This window comes from Pezoporus wallicus, unplaced genomic scaffold (assembly GCF_028554395.1).
Source record: "Pezoporus wallicus isolate ANWC-B61680 ecotype Strahan unplaced genomic scaffold, APGP_CSIRO_Pwel_v1 contig_7731, whole genome shotgun sequence".
NCBI classification, from domain to species: Eukaryota; Metazoa; Chordata; class Aves; order Psittaciformes; family Psittacidae; genus Pezoporus; species Pezoporus wallicus.
In genome coordinates this window covers 240,024-258,507 of record NW_026635361.1, presented here as the reverse complement: position 1 = coordinate 258,507, position 18,484 = coordinate 240,024, and the positions used below count along the sequence as shown (strand labels likewise).

The 18,484-nt window shown below is 44.7% G+C and overlaps 1 protein-coding gene across 10 annotated transcripts in view; it reads left to right on the top strand.

The window, feature by feature from the left end:
* MYO9A (myosin IXA) overlaps positions 1–18,484 on the top strand; it is a 191,382-nt gene that overhangs the window by 49,161 nt on the left and 123,737 nt on the right. For all 10 annotated transcript variants that reach the window (XM_057420638.1, XM_057420679.1, XM_057420688.1 and 7 more), the window contains exon 3: positions 16,003–16,097. In XM_057420638.1, the coding sequence (XP_057276621.1) occupies positions 16,003–16,097 (95 nt within the window). The remainder of the gene's footprint in view (positions 1–16,002; positions 16,098–18,484) is intronic.

The following is an 18,484-nucleotide window of genomic DNA, read 5'->3' as shown; positions in this document are numbered from 1 at the left end:
TCAGCACTGGGCTGATGATGATGCAAAATTCCCTACGTGGTCCTCAGAGCAGTGCTGTCCATGTATCTCCAAACCTGGCCTGGGCAGTGGTTTCTGTGTGGCACATACAGCACAGTAAGGCTCATTTCCCACCCCACTTTCCCCCCTCCCTTGCTTTTCTTTTTGTCAGATTGAATCAAATAATCACCTCCTCCTGCTTCTTATCTCAATTGCCACTGTATGTTTGCTTTAAATCACAATACTCTATTGCCAGAAGCTTTAGATTAGCATTAAAGAGGGAAAAATAATACTGTAGAGAGAGCAAAGCCCTTCGAAGACTTGCATGTGAGGTATGCCCATGGTAGGTCATCTGCCATTTCAGTTGCCCATGCACCTGGCCAGTCAGTTCTTAAATCACCCGTGATTTACTCCTCGTGTTTGCATCATGTGGGTGCTTAAAATGATAAATAACTCCAGTCCTGCTCCTCCGCTTAAGCCTCAAATCACAGAAATGAGGATGCCCGTTTAATTTTAAAAGTGATACACAGTGATACTTCTTACGTGTGCATGCGCACAAACTTCTCTTTTTTTAATGTTCTCAGTACAAGTGGGCATCCAGGAGCTGCTAAACCTGGTTTAATCCCTAGCCTGGGCTGCTTCTGGAGGGATTACGGCCACTAGTATAGGCATTAGCGCTGCAAGACAGGAGCAAAGCTTTCCAAAGTGCTTACACAGCACAAAGAAACTTTGCTGAAGCCTTTTGACTTGGGCGCTGCTTTCTCCTCTGGGCTGCAAGGGAGAGAACTGTGGCTTCTAGAATTACATCACAATTAGGATATTTGTAATAATAGAGAGGCAATATAAATAGCCTCATGGCAGAAGGGAAATAGACGGGTAATGAATGGGTGCGACCTGCCTGTTGCTGTCTTGGTTTTGCTTTCTGGCTCGTGCAAGCCTTCCCTCTGTACCACATCTGGTTTTCATCTGCTACAGGAAAGCCAAATACTTTCAATAAAACCAGGAGAAAACATGATGCTTTACCCCCCCACCCCGCCATGTACAGATGTTAGCCTGGGTTTCAAGCAGGGCTATTAATGAATTTGGTCAGCCTGGGTTATTGACAGCGTGGATGCTGACTTGGGTGGTTGAGTAAGTGCATCAGCTGATGGGCAATGCAATTAGAGCTTCACGAGGTCTGAAGTGGTAAATAATGTGTGCTGAGGTTGCTCTGAGTTCTGGTGCCTGCCCCAGCTGATGTCCCAGTGGAATGCTGAAGCGTGGAGGAGATCCTGCTGGTCAGAACAGCCTTGTTCCAGCAGGATTAGCTGCCTTGGCTCGAGCATTAAGCATGCAGCAATAGCAGCACTGCATTAGCATGTGACAGAGGTACATGGCCTAAATGGTCAAATACCAGATATATTGATACAAAATTAAATATGTAATATATACATGAGATATAGTAATAGAAAATACACGTATAACATGAGATGTATAAATATCAAATAAATATAATGTATATTTCCATGAAATGCATAGATTGAAAGACATATATTATTTCCCTTTTATCTGCCCCTCTAAGTGTGACTGAAGTTGTCATTTAGGCTAATTTGAAGGTTTAGATGTAGTGAGGGTCAGTGTCTGCTCAATCTCCAGCACATTAGCACCCCCCCGGCTAAGTTTTTAAATTGTACTTTATTGATCTCAGGCTTTTAAAGAAGTCCAAAAGCTCTTAGTGAGGGCTTGGTGGTGTGCAGATGGAGCATAGGTCTTGCTACGAGCAGTATTGGCCTGAGCAATTGGGTATTCCAGGAGTAGGCAGTAATTCCTTTCTCCATTTAGACCTCAGAACTCATCAGCTCCTGCCCCCACTGGGATTTTGTTGCTGTGAAAGCTTCGTTAAGGTATAATTATGAGAAAGCAAAAGATTGGAAGACATGGACTGGTGGAAAGCATCCCTGCCAATGGCAGGGGGTTGGAACTGGATGAACATAAGGTCCCTTTCAGCCCAGACCAGTCTGGGTTTCTATGATTTCTGGTTTTCAGTATTACGCACGTCTTCTTGGCAAGAGAAATGTAGCTAGGAGAGGGAGCCTTTTGAATAACTAAGTCACTTTACCTGCTAGCTTAAGGTGTAAAGGATCTGTGTGAGTCTTCAGGAGCCACAAGTTTGCATTTTTACTTTAATGGTTGTAATTTTAAAATTGCTTTATGGTTATCATGATGAAAGATGTGAACTACTCATTTTTCCAAAGGGTTTATTGAAGTTTCTAGCTTACAACTGGAAATTCATACAGTAAAAGAAGTTCGAGCTTACTATTAAGGAAAAACGCAGATAGGTTGTAGTTAACTTTTAAGTAAGAAGTAAAATAGCTTTGAGCTTCCTATTAGGTTTTCTATTTGGAGAAAAACTCGTGCATTTCCATCCAGTTACAGAATCACAACTGGCTTGGGTTGGAAGGGACCTTAAAGCTTATTTTCATTATTGCTTCTAGCCTGGGAAATACTTGTTTGAAATGTGGAGCTCACCACCTGATAAAACCCATCAGCCCAAATTGTGCTGCTAAAACTCAACCTTGGACGTATCTCCCCCAGCTTTCAGTTTCCATGAGGAGCCCTAAAAGCCACCTCTCTGCAGCAGAGCCCATGACACCTAAACAGGCACCTAAATAAGGACCAAAGCCAAAAATCAGCAGCTACAATTTGAGTACCTGCAAAGTAAAACAGCATTTCTGTGAACCCTTCAAGCCTCCGTTCTGCGTGGGCAAGCGACAATACTGAATATCTGCTTCAGAGCAAGTAAATAGGAGTTCAAGTGCTAGCACCTTGTTCTTCAGTTCTCTTGGTCATGGCTCATGTTGCACTCAGCCTAATGAAACCATCAATGCTTTGATGGTAAAAGCACAAACCACAGAGTGTTTCTGGTGTTGGTGCTGCAGTGCTTGAGGAGAGCTCTCACTGTGCCTGACCTGCAACCCTGAGCTGCCTTTGAAACCCTGGCCTTCAAAAGCTCTGAATTTTTTCTCTCACATTATTCTTTTCTTCATTGTTCTGCTGGAGCCAACCCCTATTTTCCATTGCATAGAATCATAGAGTGAATCACAGAGTGGTTTGGGTTGGAAGGGACCTTAAAACTCATCCAGTTCCAAACCCCTGCCATGGGCAGGGACCCCTTCCACTAGAGCAGCTTGCTCCAAGCCCCTGTGTCCAACCTGGCCTTGAACACTGCCAGGGATGGGGCAGCCACAGCTTCTCTGGGCACCCTGTGTCAGCGCCTCAGCACCCTCACAGGGAAGAGCTGCCTTATATCTAACCCCTTTTTCAGTTTGAACCCATCACTCCCTGTCCTATCACTCCGGTCCCTGATGAAGAGTCCCTCTCCAGTGTCCTTGTAGGTCCCCTACAATCTGACTTGACTCAACCCACATTTGACCTGACTTCCCCCCCAATTGCCAGATCCACATTTCATTGTGCTGAGGAGCAAAGGTTCTTCAGACAAGGCTGTGTGTCTGGGGTTGGGAGCTTGCAGTTGTTCAAAAGGAGTTATTTTATTTAGGTGTTCTATTTTTCAGTGCCATCCTATTCCTTGCCATCGAATGAGATAAGTTCTAGTTTAATTTGGTGCATCCTGCTGTGACCCAGGGCTGGGGACTTGGTTAAGAGGATGCAAAAGGTGAACAGTTCCCACTGGGTGCTTAAACGTGTTGATAATTCAATGTGGACACATTCTGACCTCTTTTTACCTATTACAAGTGTTACCTTTGAAGCATTTGTTTGCTGGAGTGGCACTGGAAGAATTGCAAATGGAGTAATAATCCCAAACCCACTTCTACCATAACGTTTTAGGCTGGCTCGGGACCTTGATCTGGTTGGGAATAGGATTCCCCATGTATTTATGCCACGTGCCCCAGGGAGCAGCAGAATACAGATGGGGACCTCTTAGGGTGATGTTGGTGCTCAGCATTGCTTATCTTCAGTCTTTGATTTTGGAGCTCCTTAGCACTAATTCCACCCTTCCCCCCCCTCCTTTTTTGTACAGTCCCTAATAGTGTGGGATGTTTTTTCCCTTGCCTTGTTTTATTTTCCACCTGGATTTTAATTATAGTGACTTTAGACAAGGCGGATGAGGAATTTTCAGTAGCTCCCATCTACCTGGATGCCATCCAAGCAGAGAGCCTTGGAAGAAAGAGCAGAAAAAGGAGAGATGAACAGGGTAAGAGCCTCGCATCTCGGATGCCAGAGGCCGGGTGACCAAAGCCTTCCTGCTGAAATCCGGCCAGCACGAGGTAGGACAATTGTGCTGCTGTTCTCTTGGGGGCTTATAAACAAGAGGATGGACTCGGCAAAAGAAAGAAAGGTTTCTTTCTGTATTTTTCCTTTCTGTCGGTTTTTTAAGCTTCCTTTTCCATCCTTCCTCCTCCTCCTGCACTGCAGGCAGAGCTATTTAGGAAAGAAAAGCGGGTTTCACATGACTTTAGTTTTGTAATGTAGTGTTTTTCTTGATGACTAAAGTCATTAAAGGAATAAAATACCCTCTCTTTAAAGATGCAAACAAACCCTCCTTAGCTACCACTTTGAGGATGATGTGTTCTTTAAGGGAGAGATCTTTCAGCTCTATCCCCATAAAACCTTTCCAAATTGCTCCAGCCCATATGTGCTGAGTCATTTTGACTGTACTACATCGCTCGAGTGGTCCTTTCCTTGGTATACTGAGCAGCTTCCCATCTGGGAGGTGTGTAATGAGAATAAACAGATACCGTCTGTTGATGGTGACTTTATAGCTGTATGTATATAGAGTAAAGGTTTTAGAAATGGATAATATGTGATGGAGAAAGTGAGAATCAGGATGTAAGGATCCAGCCTTTTTTTCCCACTAAGACTGATACCTCCACATAGATGTGCTCTGCTGAGTTTGATTTAAATCATATAAACTGTGGTTCTGTCTTAATTGAAGGGAGATCCAAGACATCAGAATTCCATGTTTTGATGTGTCCTTGGCTTTTATCAACACAAAAATCAGGTTTTGGATCAGGCATCATGAAGTCACCCTCTGGAAGCTCTGTGCATCATCTAAGGGCTGTACCTGGAGAGCTGGGAATGTACCTTTGGGCATCACTCTTCTGCCCTCAGTCCTGCAGGGAGGAATGCTCTGGTGCTCTACCATAGAATCGCAGACTGGTTTTGGTTGAAGGAACCTTAAAGATCATCCAGTTACAGCCCCCTGCCACAGGCAGGGACACCTTCCACTAAAGCAGCTTGCTCCAAGCCCCTGTCCATCCTGGCCTTGAATGCTACCAGGGATGGGGCAGCCATATCCCTGCTCCAGGAGCAAGTGCTGCAATGCCATCAGCTCCTTTCCTTGCAAATGCTGCTTCTCGCTTCATTTTTACCAACCAAACATCATTAGTAATGCCCCACTCTTCGTTCTGATGTGTTGCTGCACTTTAGGTCACCACCTGCTTCCAAATAATAACTGAAGGTGTGTTTTCGTGTGGGTTATAAATGATATATTGTGCTCAGCACAGGGAGTGCTTGTGTTTCCCTTCCTTTTTCACTTCCTTTTGCTTCTCTGTTAAAAGATCCTTTTTTCACATTGAATCAGTTCATTGGGTTCATCTGATGAATCTCTTGCTAAAGTTGGCAAAGAATACTCTGAATTTGTCCTTTGCAGTTTGGCTCAGCCTGGCAGAAGATGTGTACCCAAAAGCTTCTTGGGTTTTCCAGCAGTTAACCAGTTCATCTGCTTAAAGGTAATATTGCAGCTGCCTACAAAGGGTCTCCCCTCTCTCTGTATCCCAACACAGCTACAGCGATAGCCGCATCAGGCTGTGGTTTTTGTTTATTTATTTACAATATATTAGTTACAGAAGAATTACCACAAGGTTTAAACACACTGTAGTGATTCTGCAGAGCTTGGAAGAAGAAATGCTGGTCTGAACTGCTGGGGAGCTTGCAGGGTTCTTACAAGGGGACTTGTACATCGTTTGTTTCATTACACAGTGATGGAGGCAGCCATCTTCAGGCTGGGGAGCAATTGAGAGGGTTCATGAGGCTGCAGGGTGGCAGTTGAATAGTCCTGATCCAGCTCTGGGGCAGCAGCACAAGAGGGACGTGGAGCTGTCGGAGCAAGGCCAGAGGAGGCCATGGAGATGCTGCGAGGGCTGGAGCAGCTCTGCTCTGGAGCCAGGCTGAGAGAGCTGGGCTGGGGCAGCCTGGACAAGAGAAGGCTCCTGAAGGGGAGACCTGAGAGCAGCTCCAGTGCCTGAAGGGGCTGCAGGAAAGCTGGAGAGGGGCTTGGGACAAGGGATGTAGGGACAGGCCAAGGGGAATGGCTTGAACCTGCCAGAGGGGAGACTGAGATGTCCCTTCCAACCCAAACCATTCTGTGATTCTGTGATTCTACTATTCTAAAAATATTGGCATTAGTTTTGCGCAGCATTCTCTGCTGTGTGGAAAGTTGGAGTACAAAATCTCACTGCATTTCCCTTAATTTTATTAACGCAGGGCTTTCTCTTTGGTTGGATTTTTGTTTCTTTTTAAAACCAAAGCACTGTTCTCAGAAACAGCGGCTGTGGCTGTATTGGAGAGCATTGCACAGTCCTCCACAGGGGATTTTGGCAGGGTGGGCTTTGCAGTGGAAGCTCATCCCCTGCTTGGAGTCCTCTTGCATGAGAAACTGAATTACAGCGTTGTGGCACGGGACATGGGCTGTTCTGTGCTCATGTGGCAGCTGGTCCTTGATCTGGAGGTAGTGATGGTTCAGTGTCACCTCTATCCATGGCTTAGTAACCTTCTCAGCTCATAGAAACCCTCTCCATTATGACTCCAGTGCACCCCCATTTAATACGTGTGGAAAGGTGACAAGCAAATTGTCCTATTTTGCGTTACTTAATGGCTGAAAATACACATTTTAGCCCTTGCCTCCTCTCATAAGACAAATATCTGATAGGAATATGTTAATTTTTGAGACTTCTTTTTCACCTCCTGAAAAGAATCAGTGCTTTTTCCTGGCCCTTACCAGATATTCTGGTTGCTGATAATTACTCTTTTCAATGCTATGCATCAATCCAATGAGATCATTAGTTCTTTCAGTGATCTGGCTCCTGCAGGTGCCGTGCTCCATCACCGTACTTACTAGTAAGCGTTTTTAAGCTCTCGTTTCATCACTTGAACCGTGCTCAAAAGAGGAACAGATATTTTTATGGATCAGTCGGGCATCCCAAGCTGCCTACTGCTACTGAAACATTGCAAGCGCTGGAAAACATGAGCCTGGCTGAGCTGCTGTGCTGTGAGTGATCCTGACTGTGTCCGATGCATGGAAATCTGATGCTGCAGCATCATAGCACTTGAAATTGTGGAATTGCATCCAGAAGAGTTGCAGGTTATTCCTATAATCCCCCAGAAGAGCAGGGAAGGGCTGGAGACGTGTGTGTGCACGTTTAATCTTGTCCTTAACTCGTGCTGTATTTCACATGGCAGATAATAAATGTGGGGTTGATGGTGTTGATTTAATGGGAGAGCTCTGGTAGGGTTTTGGTTTTCAGAGGGGAGGGTGTGTATTGTTTTTGTCTACAGCTAGTAGAAAGTAGCTGAGGTCTAAGAGGAAGGATAACAGAGGCAGAAGCCAAGCTGGCTCTCATGTTACAGTGCTATGTTTTTGTTGCTGCTAACGTGTTTTTGTTTTTCTTCATTACACATATTTCTCTTGGGAAAAGCAGAAAAAATATGTGTGTAAAATATACATGAGGGCTCCGTGCCTCTGGGAAGAGGTTCCAGATGGGAGACGTTACGATGGAGACGCTTTCTCCTGCCTTTCGGTTTGTGGCGTTGATCTTGGGGACAAGAAAACTTGTACCAAGCCAGAGCAGTGAATGCTTCAGTGTGTTTTAGTGTGTCTTGGGCTGTTCCAAGTGTGCAGTGGGAAGTTCAGACTTTGTCTCTAAACATTTATCACCCTGTGTAGAATCATTATATGGAAAACAGGAAGAAAATAGGGTCTTGAAGGGACTTCTAGAGGTCTTCTCCAGGGGCTGGAGTGTGTCCAAGGATTGCACTCCACATCAGTTCCCTCTCTGTAAATGAGAGGCTGGTGGTTGGTGAGGAAGGGATGGAAGCTGCTGAGGAGATGCCTCTCCAAGGGATGAGACTTGCCCATGGGTGATGGTTCGCTTCTATGCCGAGCAGTGGCTCTTGGCTCTAGCTGAGGTTGACGTTGTGTTGGAGATGCTCATCTTCAGGATCTCCCCAAACACTGATGGCTTGTTTCCAGACCTGCACTCGGGCTGAAGGTCCACAGCTCCACCACCCCAAGCAAGCAGTGTTGCTTGGATGAGCCATCAGCAATGCACCCTGTCACCACCAGCTCTTCAAACAAGTGACTCCCAGCTTCAGCAAGCACCTCTGAGTGCTGCTAGAGACGTCGAAATGCAACAGTGGAGATGGGAGCTTGTGTACTACGGAACGTGTTGTCCTACAACGTTATCCTAAGAGAATGTTGTCTCCTGCATGGCTGTTTTTACATAATGAAATTGTGTCCTACAAAACAGTTCTTGGTTTGGCATGTTGTGTGTTGCATCATCTGAAACATCAACGCTTCCAAGACCAATGTGCTTCTGCCAAAAAGACCCAAACCATGTTACTTTTGGAAGTACATGAAGCCATGGGTGAGGACAGCCTTTCTGCAGCTGTCTGTAATGCTCAGTGCACTAAAAAGTTACGGGAGATGCTTCAAAGGCAGCATTTTACCCTGTCTGCTGCAGAGCACTGAAACATGTAGATGAAACATGGAAAGCCAGCCTGGGCTACACCTGCAGAGCATGAGCAGCAGCTCAGGGAGGGGATCCTGCCCCTCTGCTGTGCTCTGGGGAGACCCCCCCTGCAGCCCTGATCCAGCTCTGGGGCAGCAGCACGAGAGGGACGTGGAGCTGTTGGAGCGAGGCCAGAGGAGGCCATGGAGATGCTGCGAGGGCTGGAGCAGCTCTGCTCTGGAGCCAGGCTGAGAGAGCTGGGCTGGGGCAGCCTGGACAAGAGAAGGCTCCTGAAGGGGAGACCTGAGAGCAGCTCCAGTGCCTAAAGGGGCTGCAGGAAACCTGGAGAGGGGCTTGGGACAAGGGCCTGTAGGGACAGGCCAAGGGGAATGGCTTGAACCTGCCAGAGGGGAGACTGAGATGAGCTCTTAGGCAGAAGCTCTTCCCTGTGAGGGTGCTGAGGCGCTGACACAGGGTGCCCAGAGAAGCTGTGGCTGCCCCATCCCTGGCAGTGTTCAAGGCCAGGTTGGACACAGGGGCTTGGAGCAAGCTGCTCTAGTGGAAGGTGTCCCTGCCTCTGGCAGGGGGTTGGGACTGGATGAGCTTTAAGGTCCTATCCAACACAAACCAGGCTGGGATTCTATGATTAAGAGTATTTTTTATCAGTCAGTGTTCTATGACTGCTGTTTTGTTTCTTCCATAGTGCTCATTTATGACACTTGTTTTGCCTACTGAGGGAGCATGAAGACTCCTCCTTAAGCCATGAGTTGTTTTCAACTGGTCATTTTATTGCTCTGGGATGATTTTATTTCTCTATTGGTATGGAGATAGCATTTGAAGCACTGCTGAAGGAGATTTTGCTCAGTCCTGGGACCTGTCAGACACCCGCTATCTCCATTCGATGTAGTGAAGCTTGTGCTTTGGCTGCAGAATATAAACACTGGGTTGGAGAGGCAGTGTAATAACACCGAGCTTCCCAGCTTCATTTTGGGATACTTCTGTAAATCCCAAGCTGAACCCAGGCTGAAGAGTTTGTTTTTCCACCACAATGTTTGCTGGCACGCATCCCTGTGTGAGTTTGCTGGAAAACTTGTGCCTTTGGCTGCTCTTCCCGGGGCCGTCCACCCTACGTGTAAAAGAATAAATAGATGAGCAGAGGAGCAGGGATGTGAGCCAGAGCTTATGGATTTGGCAGCCTCTGTCTCCAGGACCCATCCGTACTGGCATTTGCCTATGACTGTCTGCCAGCTGAGCTGGATTTTATTCCCTGTTATGGCACTTGAGTAGGCAAACTCTCGCTGTTCGGGAAGAGGACTTAAGCACGAGGCTTTGGTTTGGTTTTGGGGTTTTGTCTCGTTGCGTTGTGGTTACGTGGTAATTCCTTTGTTTTCCAGAGTGTTGCTTAAAGGGAAGAAGCTGAAATGGTCTGATCCCATGCTTAAGTATCGGAAATGGAGGAATATTCTGCCAACATTGAAGCATTTGCCAGGAATGCAGATGCTAAATCCTGTTTCTTACATAGCTGATAGAGCATCTGCATCAGCAGAGCTTGAAATCTCCCAAACGAGTGTGTGTTGTAATGGCTTTTGTAGTACTTTAGCTAGGTTATCTTACTCTGTAAGTGTATTTATTGGTGCTCTTTATTCCCATTACATACACTGGCACTTTTACTCAAGTAAATTGGCACCAAACCCTTCTCCAGATCAGTGCTCTCTCATTAAGAAGTAATTTTTCTCCCATATTTGTACTAGGGAATGTGAACCCTAAATGCACAAAGTCAGGTGATCTTAACTGGTCCTGTGTTTTAAGAGAAGTGCTATGAAAGATGCATTCCTCAGTGCTCCATCCCAGGATAGAGATTGGATTCAGCTCAGAGGGGAGAATTGCTGTCCTCAAATAGCCTCAGTGTTGCAATGGCCAGGGAGGTTTAGTGCAAATGTTTTACAAAAGTGGGACATTTTTAGTTGTCATAAACTACCTGTAACAAAAAAGCCCTCCAAAGATTATGAGGAGTGTTTTAATCTTCATAAATGCAACCATTGCTACATTTGTTTGGAGATTTAGATTGGGTGTTAGGAAGAAGCTCTTCCCTGTGAGGGTGCTGAGGCGCTGGCACAGGGTGCCCAGAGAAGCTGTGGCTGCCCCATCCCTGGCAGTGTTCAAGGCCAGGTTGGACACAGGGGCTTGGAGCAAGCTGCTCTGGTGGAAGGTGTCCCTGACCGTGACAGGGGTTGGAGCTGGGTGAGCTTTAAGGTCCCTTCCAACACAAACCAGGCTGGGATTCCATGAAAATTACAAAATTTTAGTATGCTATTTTGTTTTCCTTGTGGTTTTTTTTTTCTTTTTTTCTTTTGGAATGAAGATATTTGTGATTTATTATTATTTATTCATGCATAACATATAGAATATTGGGGGGAAATTGCCTTCAAATCTGGATGTAAATTAGAGGTGATGTTTAGACTCAGCACTCTTGTGGAAGCCTATGCTATAGGTGAAGCATGTGATGCACATCTGACTTTGTCCTCACTGTTACATCCTTTGTATCGTGTCCATCTCACTCTGGCTCTAGCCTCATGCTGATGTTGTTTGATGGTCAATAGAGTTTTCCTGTGGTGTTTTCTTTAGTGCAGTCCCTGTGCATTAGCACTTGTGCATCTTGTGGACCCTGCACCCTCTTGTCCTTTGCCAGCCCCTCTAAATGCAAAGATTTGAATTCACAAATATTCTTTTTGGTTTCCTAAGTTCAGATGAGATGTTGGTTTCCCTGACTGGTGCTTTGAGTTTTCCACCTTGCTTATCCAGTTACAAGTCATTCATGCTTTATGAATGCATTTGATTCATGAATTCCAGTATTCACAGTGATCCAGGGAATATGAGTCCTCCAGTGGGGTCTCTTCCCTGATATTAACCTATTTCTTGGCCCAAGCATAAATCAGCATGGCTAAATCTTGCTCCCGGTCCCTTCAGTGCCCCACTGTGGAATATAACTATGAACATATCTATTCTGCAATGGCATAGCCTGTATTGCGATTTAAGCAGTTGACTTGCCTCGTATATATTCATGGTTTGGCTTTCTAAACAAATTTAATTTACATTTCAAGTATATAAGAAACCATTTAAAACCACATTTATTAATATGTTTCTCTTTCTATATAGCAAAGATAAAATAAGAATGTGTTTATTTTTCCCTCAAAGGGTGGTAAATGTTAGAGTCTCAGTTGAGAAGGGCAGGGCTGGGGGCCTTAAATACACCAGCAAGAGCACATCATTCCACTGGTGCTTTCTGCACTAGTGTTAGTAGGCGCAGAAACTGTTATGCCGTAGGGGAATGCAGCTGCTATTCTATAGGGGAATGACATTCAGTTAGGATCATCTACCTGACAGCATCTTTTTGCCATTGCTATATCAGAAGAAGTCACTGTGGTGTCTTCCTAGGTCATAGAATGATTTTTCCTTCCATCCACGATAAGCATCTCTTTGTGCAGGAGGTTTGTAGGAGGCAGCAGGAATGGAGCTGCTCATTGCTCTGCCTTCTCTAAATCATTGAATCCCCAGTGCCGGCTCCAGAGGGATGCTCGGCTCCTACAGAGGAACGTATTGAATTTTGTTGCCTTCAAAATGTTGAGCCTTGGCCAGGAAAAGCTTTGGTCTCCCCGAGAATTTTAGGAATGCTGTTACAGAGTTTTGTCCGTTGAGCTGCTCAGCAGCTTTGAATCAATGAGTCAGGAAAGGGAAGTCATACGAACAGAAGGTAATTTGTTTTAGGAGAGCAGTTGTAACTCATTTTGTGTTTTCTGAAGCTGAACTATTGTGTTATGCCCTGGTTGCAGAAGGACGTGGTGTCTTCTTCGAGTATGGATCGATTAGGCATGCAGAAATGGAATGAATAGCACTGTTCTTCAATAGCCCAATAGTTCTGTTAATGGAACATGCTGAGTAAACCAAATGAAGCTGCATTAAGTTGTCTCAAGTTCAACATCGGGCGTCTCTTTAGCTACTGGTTGGCCCGTCACCAGCGTGTCTTTGCCATAGAGGCAGCCTTAAGTTTTAACAAGCTGTGATCCAAAGAGCTTTCTCATTTACATCAGCAATAAAGAAGAATGCCTGAAAGAGGGATATTATGGGTTATGATTTCTGTAGGCGTTCGGGTTATAAAATATAATGTGGCCTGGCATGTTAATCCAGGAGAAAGCTCATAAAAGAAAGACAACTCTTGCGTTTCCCACTCCTATATTTGAAATGTTTTCTCCTGACTCTAAATGTTACTTGTTACAGGAGATAAAAAAGGTTTATTCCTGGGTAAGGCTCTTTTCTGAAGCTAATCCTAATAAATAGATCTTATTTCTCTACCTGTGCTATTACTTAAGGTGTAAGCACAGGGAACCGAAACAGAAAATCCTTTTAATATTGCTTTTGGCTTAAATTCTGTATTAAATTATATGAAAAGGTGATGAAAATAGGGCTGTCTTCTGTTTGGCGTGCTGAAGTTCATGGTGCTGCTGGCTTGTTTGTTCTCAAGTGAGTAACATTAATTAAGTATATAGAAACTTTATCATTTTGGCTTATGTCGAGGTTAAAACCCAGTCACACAACTCCTTCATTCTCTCCCAGTGAGTGGTGCCGGGCTGAGAGCAATCGAGGCCCCCCCCCCCCCCCCAGGCTCTCCCCTTCCCCGCTCCCGTGAGGGATGGGGAGGATCGAACGAGTGCAACTCCCACGGGTTGAGACAAGAGCAGTCCAGCAACCAATGTACAACACAAATCACCACCGCTACCACCACCACCACCAATGGTAAGAGAAAATAACAAGGGTAGAGAATACAGTACCACTGGCCAAGAAACGAGTCCGACCCAGAAGCCCGTGTCCTTCCGAGTAACTCCCAGTTACCTCCCGGGCATGACGTGCTGTGGTATGGAATACCTCTTTGGTCAGTTTGGGTCAGGTGTCCTGTCTCTGCTTCCTCCCAGCTTCCCCTCCTCCCTGGCAGAGCATGAGGCTCACAAAGTCCTTGGCCAGACCAAAACATCAGGCTGAAAGTCAAAACACAGCACTGCACCAGCCACCAAGAAGGAGGAAAATGACTGCTACTGCTGAGCCCAGGACAGCTTAACACAATGTCTTGGATTAGAGAGGAGCCTACTGCAGGGAAACATTGTAATATAATTAATAGAATTGAAAACTAATATTAGATTGGATCTAAGGAGGAAATTCTTTACTGTAAGGGTGCTGAGGCACTGGAATGGGTTGCCCAGGGAGGTTGTGAATGCTCCATCCCTGGCAGTGTTCAAGGCCAGGTTGGACAGAGCCTTGGGTGACATGGTTCAGTGTGAGGTGTCCCTGCCCATGGCAGGGGGGTTGGAACTGGATGATCTTAAGGTCCTTTCCAACCCGAACTATTCTATGATTCTACGATCTAAATATCTCTATAAATATATAGAGATATATAGCTTGAATGTCAACATATTCTGCTTTTTTCTGTGTCTCTGCTTGCTGAGATACCTGAAGGACAATAAGTAAAAATGTTAATCATAGAATCATAGAACCACAAAATGGCTTGGTTTGAAGGGACCATAAAACTCATCCAACCCCCTGCCTAAGATCTGGTATAACTTCTGCCTAAGACCTCACCTCAATCTACTCACTTCAAGCATGGAGCCATTACCCAATAAATAAAATAGCATTCTGACTTTTATTGCAAAAATGCCCATTTCTGGGGGGAGGATGCTGGGATTTTCCTTGTTGGAGAGTTTTGGAGGCTTGAATGGTCACCCAGAGGTGTGGGCATCTTTGACACCCTCTGGAGTGTGGGGTAAAGGTGGGGTCCTAGGTGTGGGGAGGATTTTTAGGGGGAATAAGCAAAAACCAACTGTGAGCAGCCTGAAAAGAAATGAAGGCTCTGCAGGGGAGTGTTCCTTAGCTGTGTCTGAAATCATCTTTCAAATATAATCTGCTTGCTCGGCAGGTTTCGGCTATCCCAGAACTTGTTTTAGTCAACTAAAGTGAATTCATATGCAACAGCCTGAGTTTAAACAAATCCCTGTATTCAAATAGGGGGAAAACATCACATTGTTATTCTGGTAGCAAACCTCCTTTGGTTCTTAAATCATGAACTCTAACCAGATTGCTGACTAGATGTGCTTGGGAAGATAAAAGTAGGCATGAGAGTGCCCACCACACAGGTACTGAAGGTGTCACATGCCAAATGTCAAACCTTCTCGCCAAGGTTTCACTGAATTTACCCTTCTTTTTTGGCTTTTAATTGCAAAGTTAAATCCGAAAAGGTCATTTGAAAAGCTCCAGATTATAGATGTAAAGCTCTTTTTAATCTTTTCTAATAAATAGCTGAGTGGGGAATAAATCAGTTGGGAGCTCGAATCTGAGCTCTAATATTAAGCCTCAGCACAAAATGTCCGTACACAAACAACACTTAGAAATTATCTTGTGTATAATTACCTTAAGTAAGTTTGGCTGAGAAGAAAAGGTGAATGATTCTCAAAACTGGTTTATAAATGAAACATTAATTGGAGCTGTCAGCTTGACAGATCCTGTCATTGTGGGCTGGATTATTATTAGAGTCCTTTGGGCACCATTGAAAACACCAGTTTTCAGAGGAGCTGAGCATCGGTTCTTACAGGTTCCCAGTAGCTCTTCAGAGATTTCTTTTAAATGGCAACAAATGACTCCTTATATGAGGTACCTTGCTGAGGCAGGGGTTTAATAAAAGCTTTGCATAATAAAGACTTAAAAGCATTTTGATTTGGGAAAAGCAACGGCAGCAAATCGAAATGGCAGTGTCTGAAATGCTGAAAATACTCTGGGTTATGCTGGTGCAATATATGACATTGTCTAACATCTGAGTAGCCTTCAAAGCATTTTTTCCCTCTTAATTCCATGTATAATTAAAAAGCAGCTTCCTCTAGCTCATTAAAATTGAGAGTCTTGTCGGAGCACTGTACTTTTCTATTTATTTAAATGAATAAAGCACAGCCTTAATGCAGCCTATAATAACTTCTACTACTAAATCTCTTCTTGTACAGCTAACACTTTATTTTTAAATAGTGTTTATCTGCCCTTCATGAATACCAAACTGGAAATGAATATGGTCCCCATAAGCTCATCATATTATTTTATAGAGCATTCAAATGACTTTCACCATATGCTTTTCATTAAATCTACACTGAGAGCAAAGCCCCAGAGTTGAGTTGCTGGTGATGTGAATGTAAATAAGGTCAGGTGGTGGCTTTTCCAATGTAATGATGGCATCTCCCTCTCTTCACAGGCTTTTGGAAATGCAAAAACAGCCCACAACAACAACTCCAGTCGCTTCGGCAAATTTATCCAAGTGAATTACCAGGAGACGGGCACCGTGCGAGGGTGAGTGGCATCATGTTGAAGATACTGTATGTGCTTTTATCTGCACACAGAGCCCGAGCAGGCTGAGGTAGGGGGTACGCAAAGAAGAAGGTTCATTTTTTGGACCAGTGTTTTTTCCCAAAAGGGAGAGAGGGGAAAAAAAACACCCTAATGTTTTTAGCATATTTAAATCCATTGGTATGAAAATGTTGGTGCATCTGAGCTGTACATTGAGGTGTGAATACACCTGAGCTGGCTTCAAGCCTGTTGAGCTCTCGTTAGGATGTCAACTTCATAATTATGATGAAATGGAAGTTTTCCTCTTAAGACAGCAGTTAAGGCAGGAAAGGGGAATGTTTTAGCTAGGCTGGGTTAGGGGTCTGGTGCATATGATGGAAGCAGAGGTGGAGCGAGCTGGCTTTGCTCAGTCCCGGGGGGATTTAATCTCCAGCTGCCCTGTGGGTGTAACAGATGCCATGGAGCCTAATTCCCCATATGCTTCTGTCTCTGCCCTGAAGTCTCTCTTTAAGCCAAGCCTGGAACAGTTAAGGCCACTTCCTCCCCCATTACAAGAGACGCTTGTCTCCAGTGTGGTTCTCCACAGTTTATCTCAGCATCTCTGCTGCTACCCAAAAGCTCTGATAATCACAGAATCATAGAATCATAGAATAGTTAGGGTTGGAAAGGACCTTAAGATCATCTAGTTCCAACCCCCCTGCTATGGGCAGGGACACCTCACACTAAACCATGTCACCCAAGGCCTCGTCCAACCTGATCTTGAACACTGCCAGGGATGGAGCATTCACAACCTCCCTGGGCAACCCATTCCAGTGCCTCACCACCCTAACAGGAAAGAATTTCCTCCTTAGATCCAATCTAAACTTCCCCTGTTTCAGTTTTAACCTGTTACCCCTTGTCCTGTCACTACAGTCCCTAATGAAGAGTCCCTCTCCAGCATCCTTATAGGCCCCCTTCAGATACTGGAAGGCTGCTATGAGGTCTCCACACAGTTTTCTCTTCTCCAGGCTGAACAGCCCCAACTTCCTCAGCCTGTCTTCATACAGGAGGTGCTCCAGTCCCCTGAGCATCCTTGTGGCCTCCTCTGGACTTGTTCCAACAGTTCCATGTCCTTTTTATGTTGAGGACACCAGAACTGCACACAATGCTCCACGTGAGGTCTCACAAGGATGTGCAGCTGTGACTCAAACCTTCCTGCCCCGGCAACGGCTGCCACCGAAGTGCTGTGTGGTTGAAGCCTGGTGATGAAACCTGCAGCTGGGCTTACCTAAGCCTGGCTTTCTCCTTGGCTTTGACACTTTACAGGGCATCAGGTCGTCGCAAAGGGACTCAAGCTGGCTCTAAATGAGCAGGGCTTCATTAACTTTGCTTTTTGTCCAGCTTGATTAACTCAGTTGGAAAAACCAAGAGTAGAAGTAGCATTCCAGGGGTTGTGTATGGTTTCTGCCGCTAGCTGGGAGAGCTCTTGCTGGGACTTTGTTGTTCTTTTAGAGAATTGCTTTTAAATCTTTTTCTTTCCTTTTTTTTTCCCCCCAGCAGAACAGGATCACACAAATTGCTTCCATTAATTTTTCACATGAGCTGGGTACTCTGTGTACCTTCCCGCTGGTTTGTCATCCTACATCAAACCTGATGTGCTTTGTCTTTCCTTCTTTTTTCTTCTTTATTTCTGGTCAACACAACAGTTAAAAGGATAAGCCTAAGGGTTTTCTTAATACCGACTGAAGTACAAGGTAACAAGAATCCAACAAATGCCGTAACAACATGTTATCTTTATGCCAGCTATGTGGAAGTGGCCTCTATACTTGCAAATAGGTGCAGTATCATTGTATTTGTATACCCTAGTTCATAAAAAAAGAGGAATTTTCTTTCTTTGTAAAAAAAAAAAAAAAAAGCACTTTCTTAGTCTTTGCTTGACAGTGTGGTGGGATTGTGCTTTGCTTTAAGCTTGAAGTGCTGCTCCAATGAAAACAAAGATACATTTAAAATAACCTGTGAGCTGTTCCTGGCATATGAGACCACAGGTTTTCCCCTTAGTCTTATAAAGATCACAAGTATTTTATGTCTTTTCCTTTTAATTTAGCATAGATTTTAAGCACAACCCAAGTTAATGGTAATTTTATATTCTGCATGTAATTTGTTTTGTTAATGTAACTGTAATTTGCAGCCCCAGATCAGGACTTTTCTCTGTTCAGAGGCTGAAAGTAGCAGTTGGGTATTTGCTTACAAACCCTATGAATATAATGCCCCAAAACTTGAAGGAAATTTTAACTTAAGAGATATAATAGCCAAGAGCTTTAGTAGCAGCCAACTCCACCCCATGAAATGAAGGCTTTGAAGACGTCTTGAAAGTTGATGGAGCATGAGCAATGGCTGCAGCAAACCGTGTT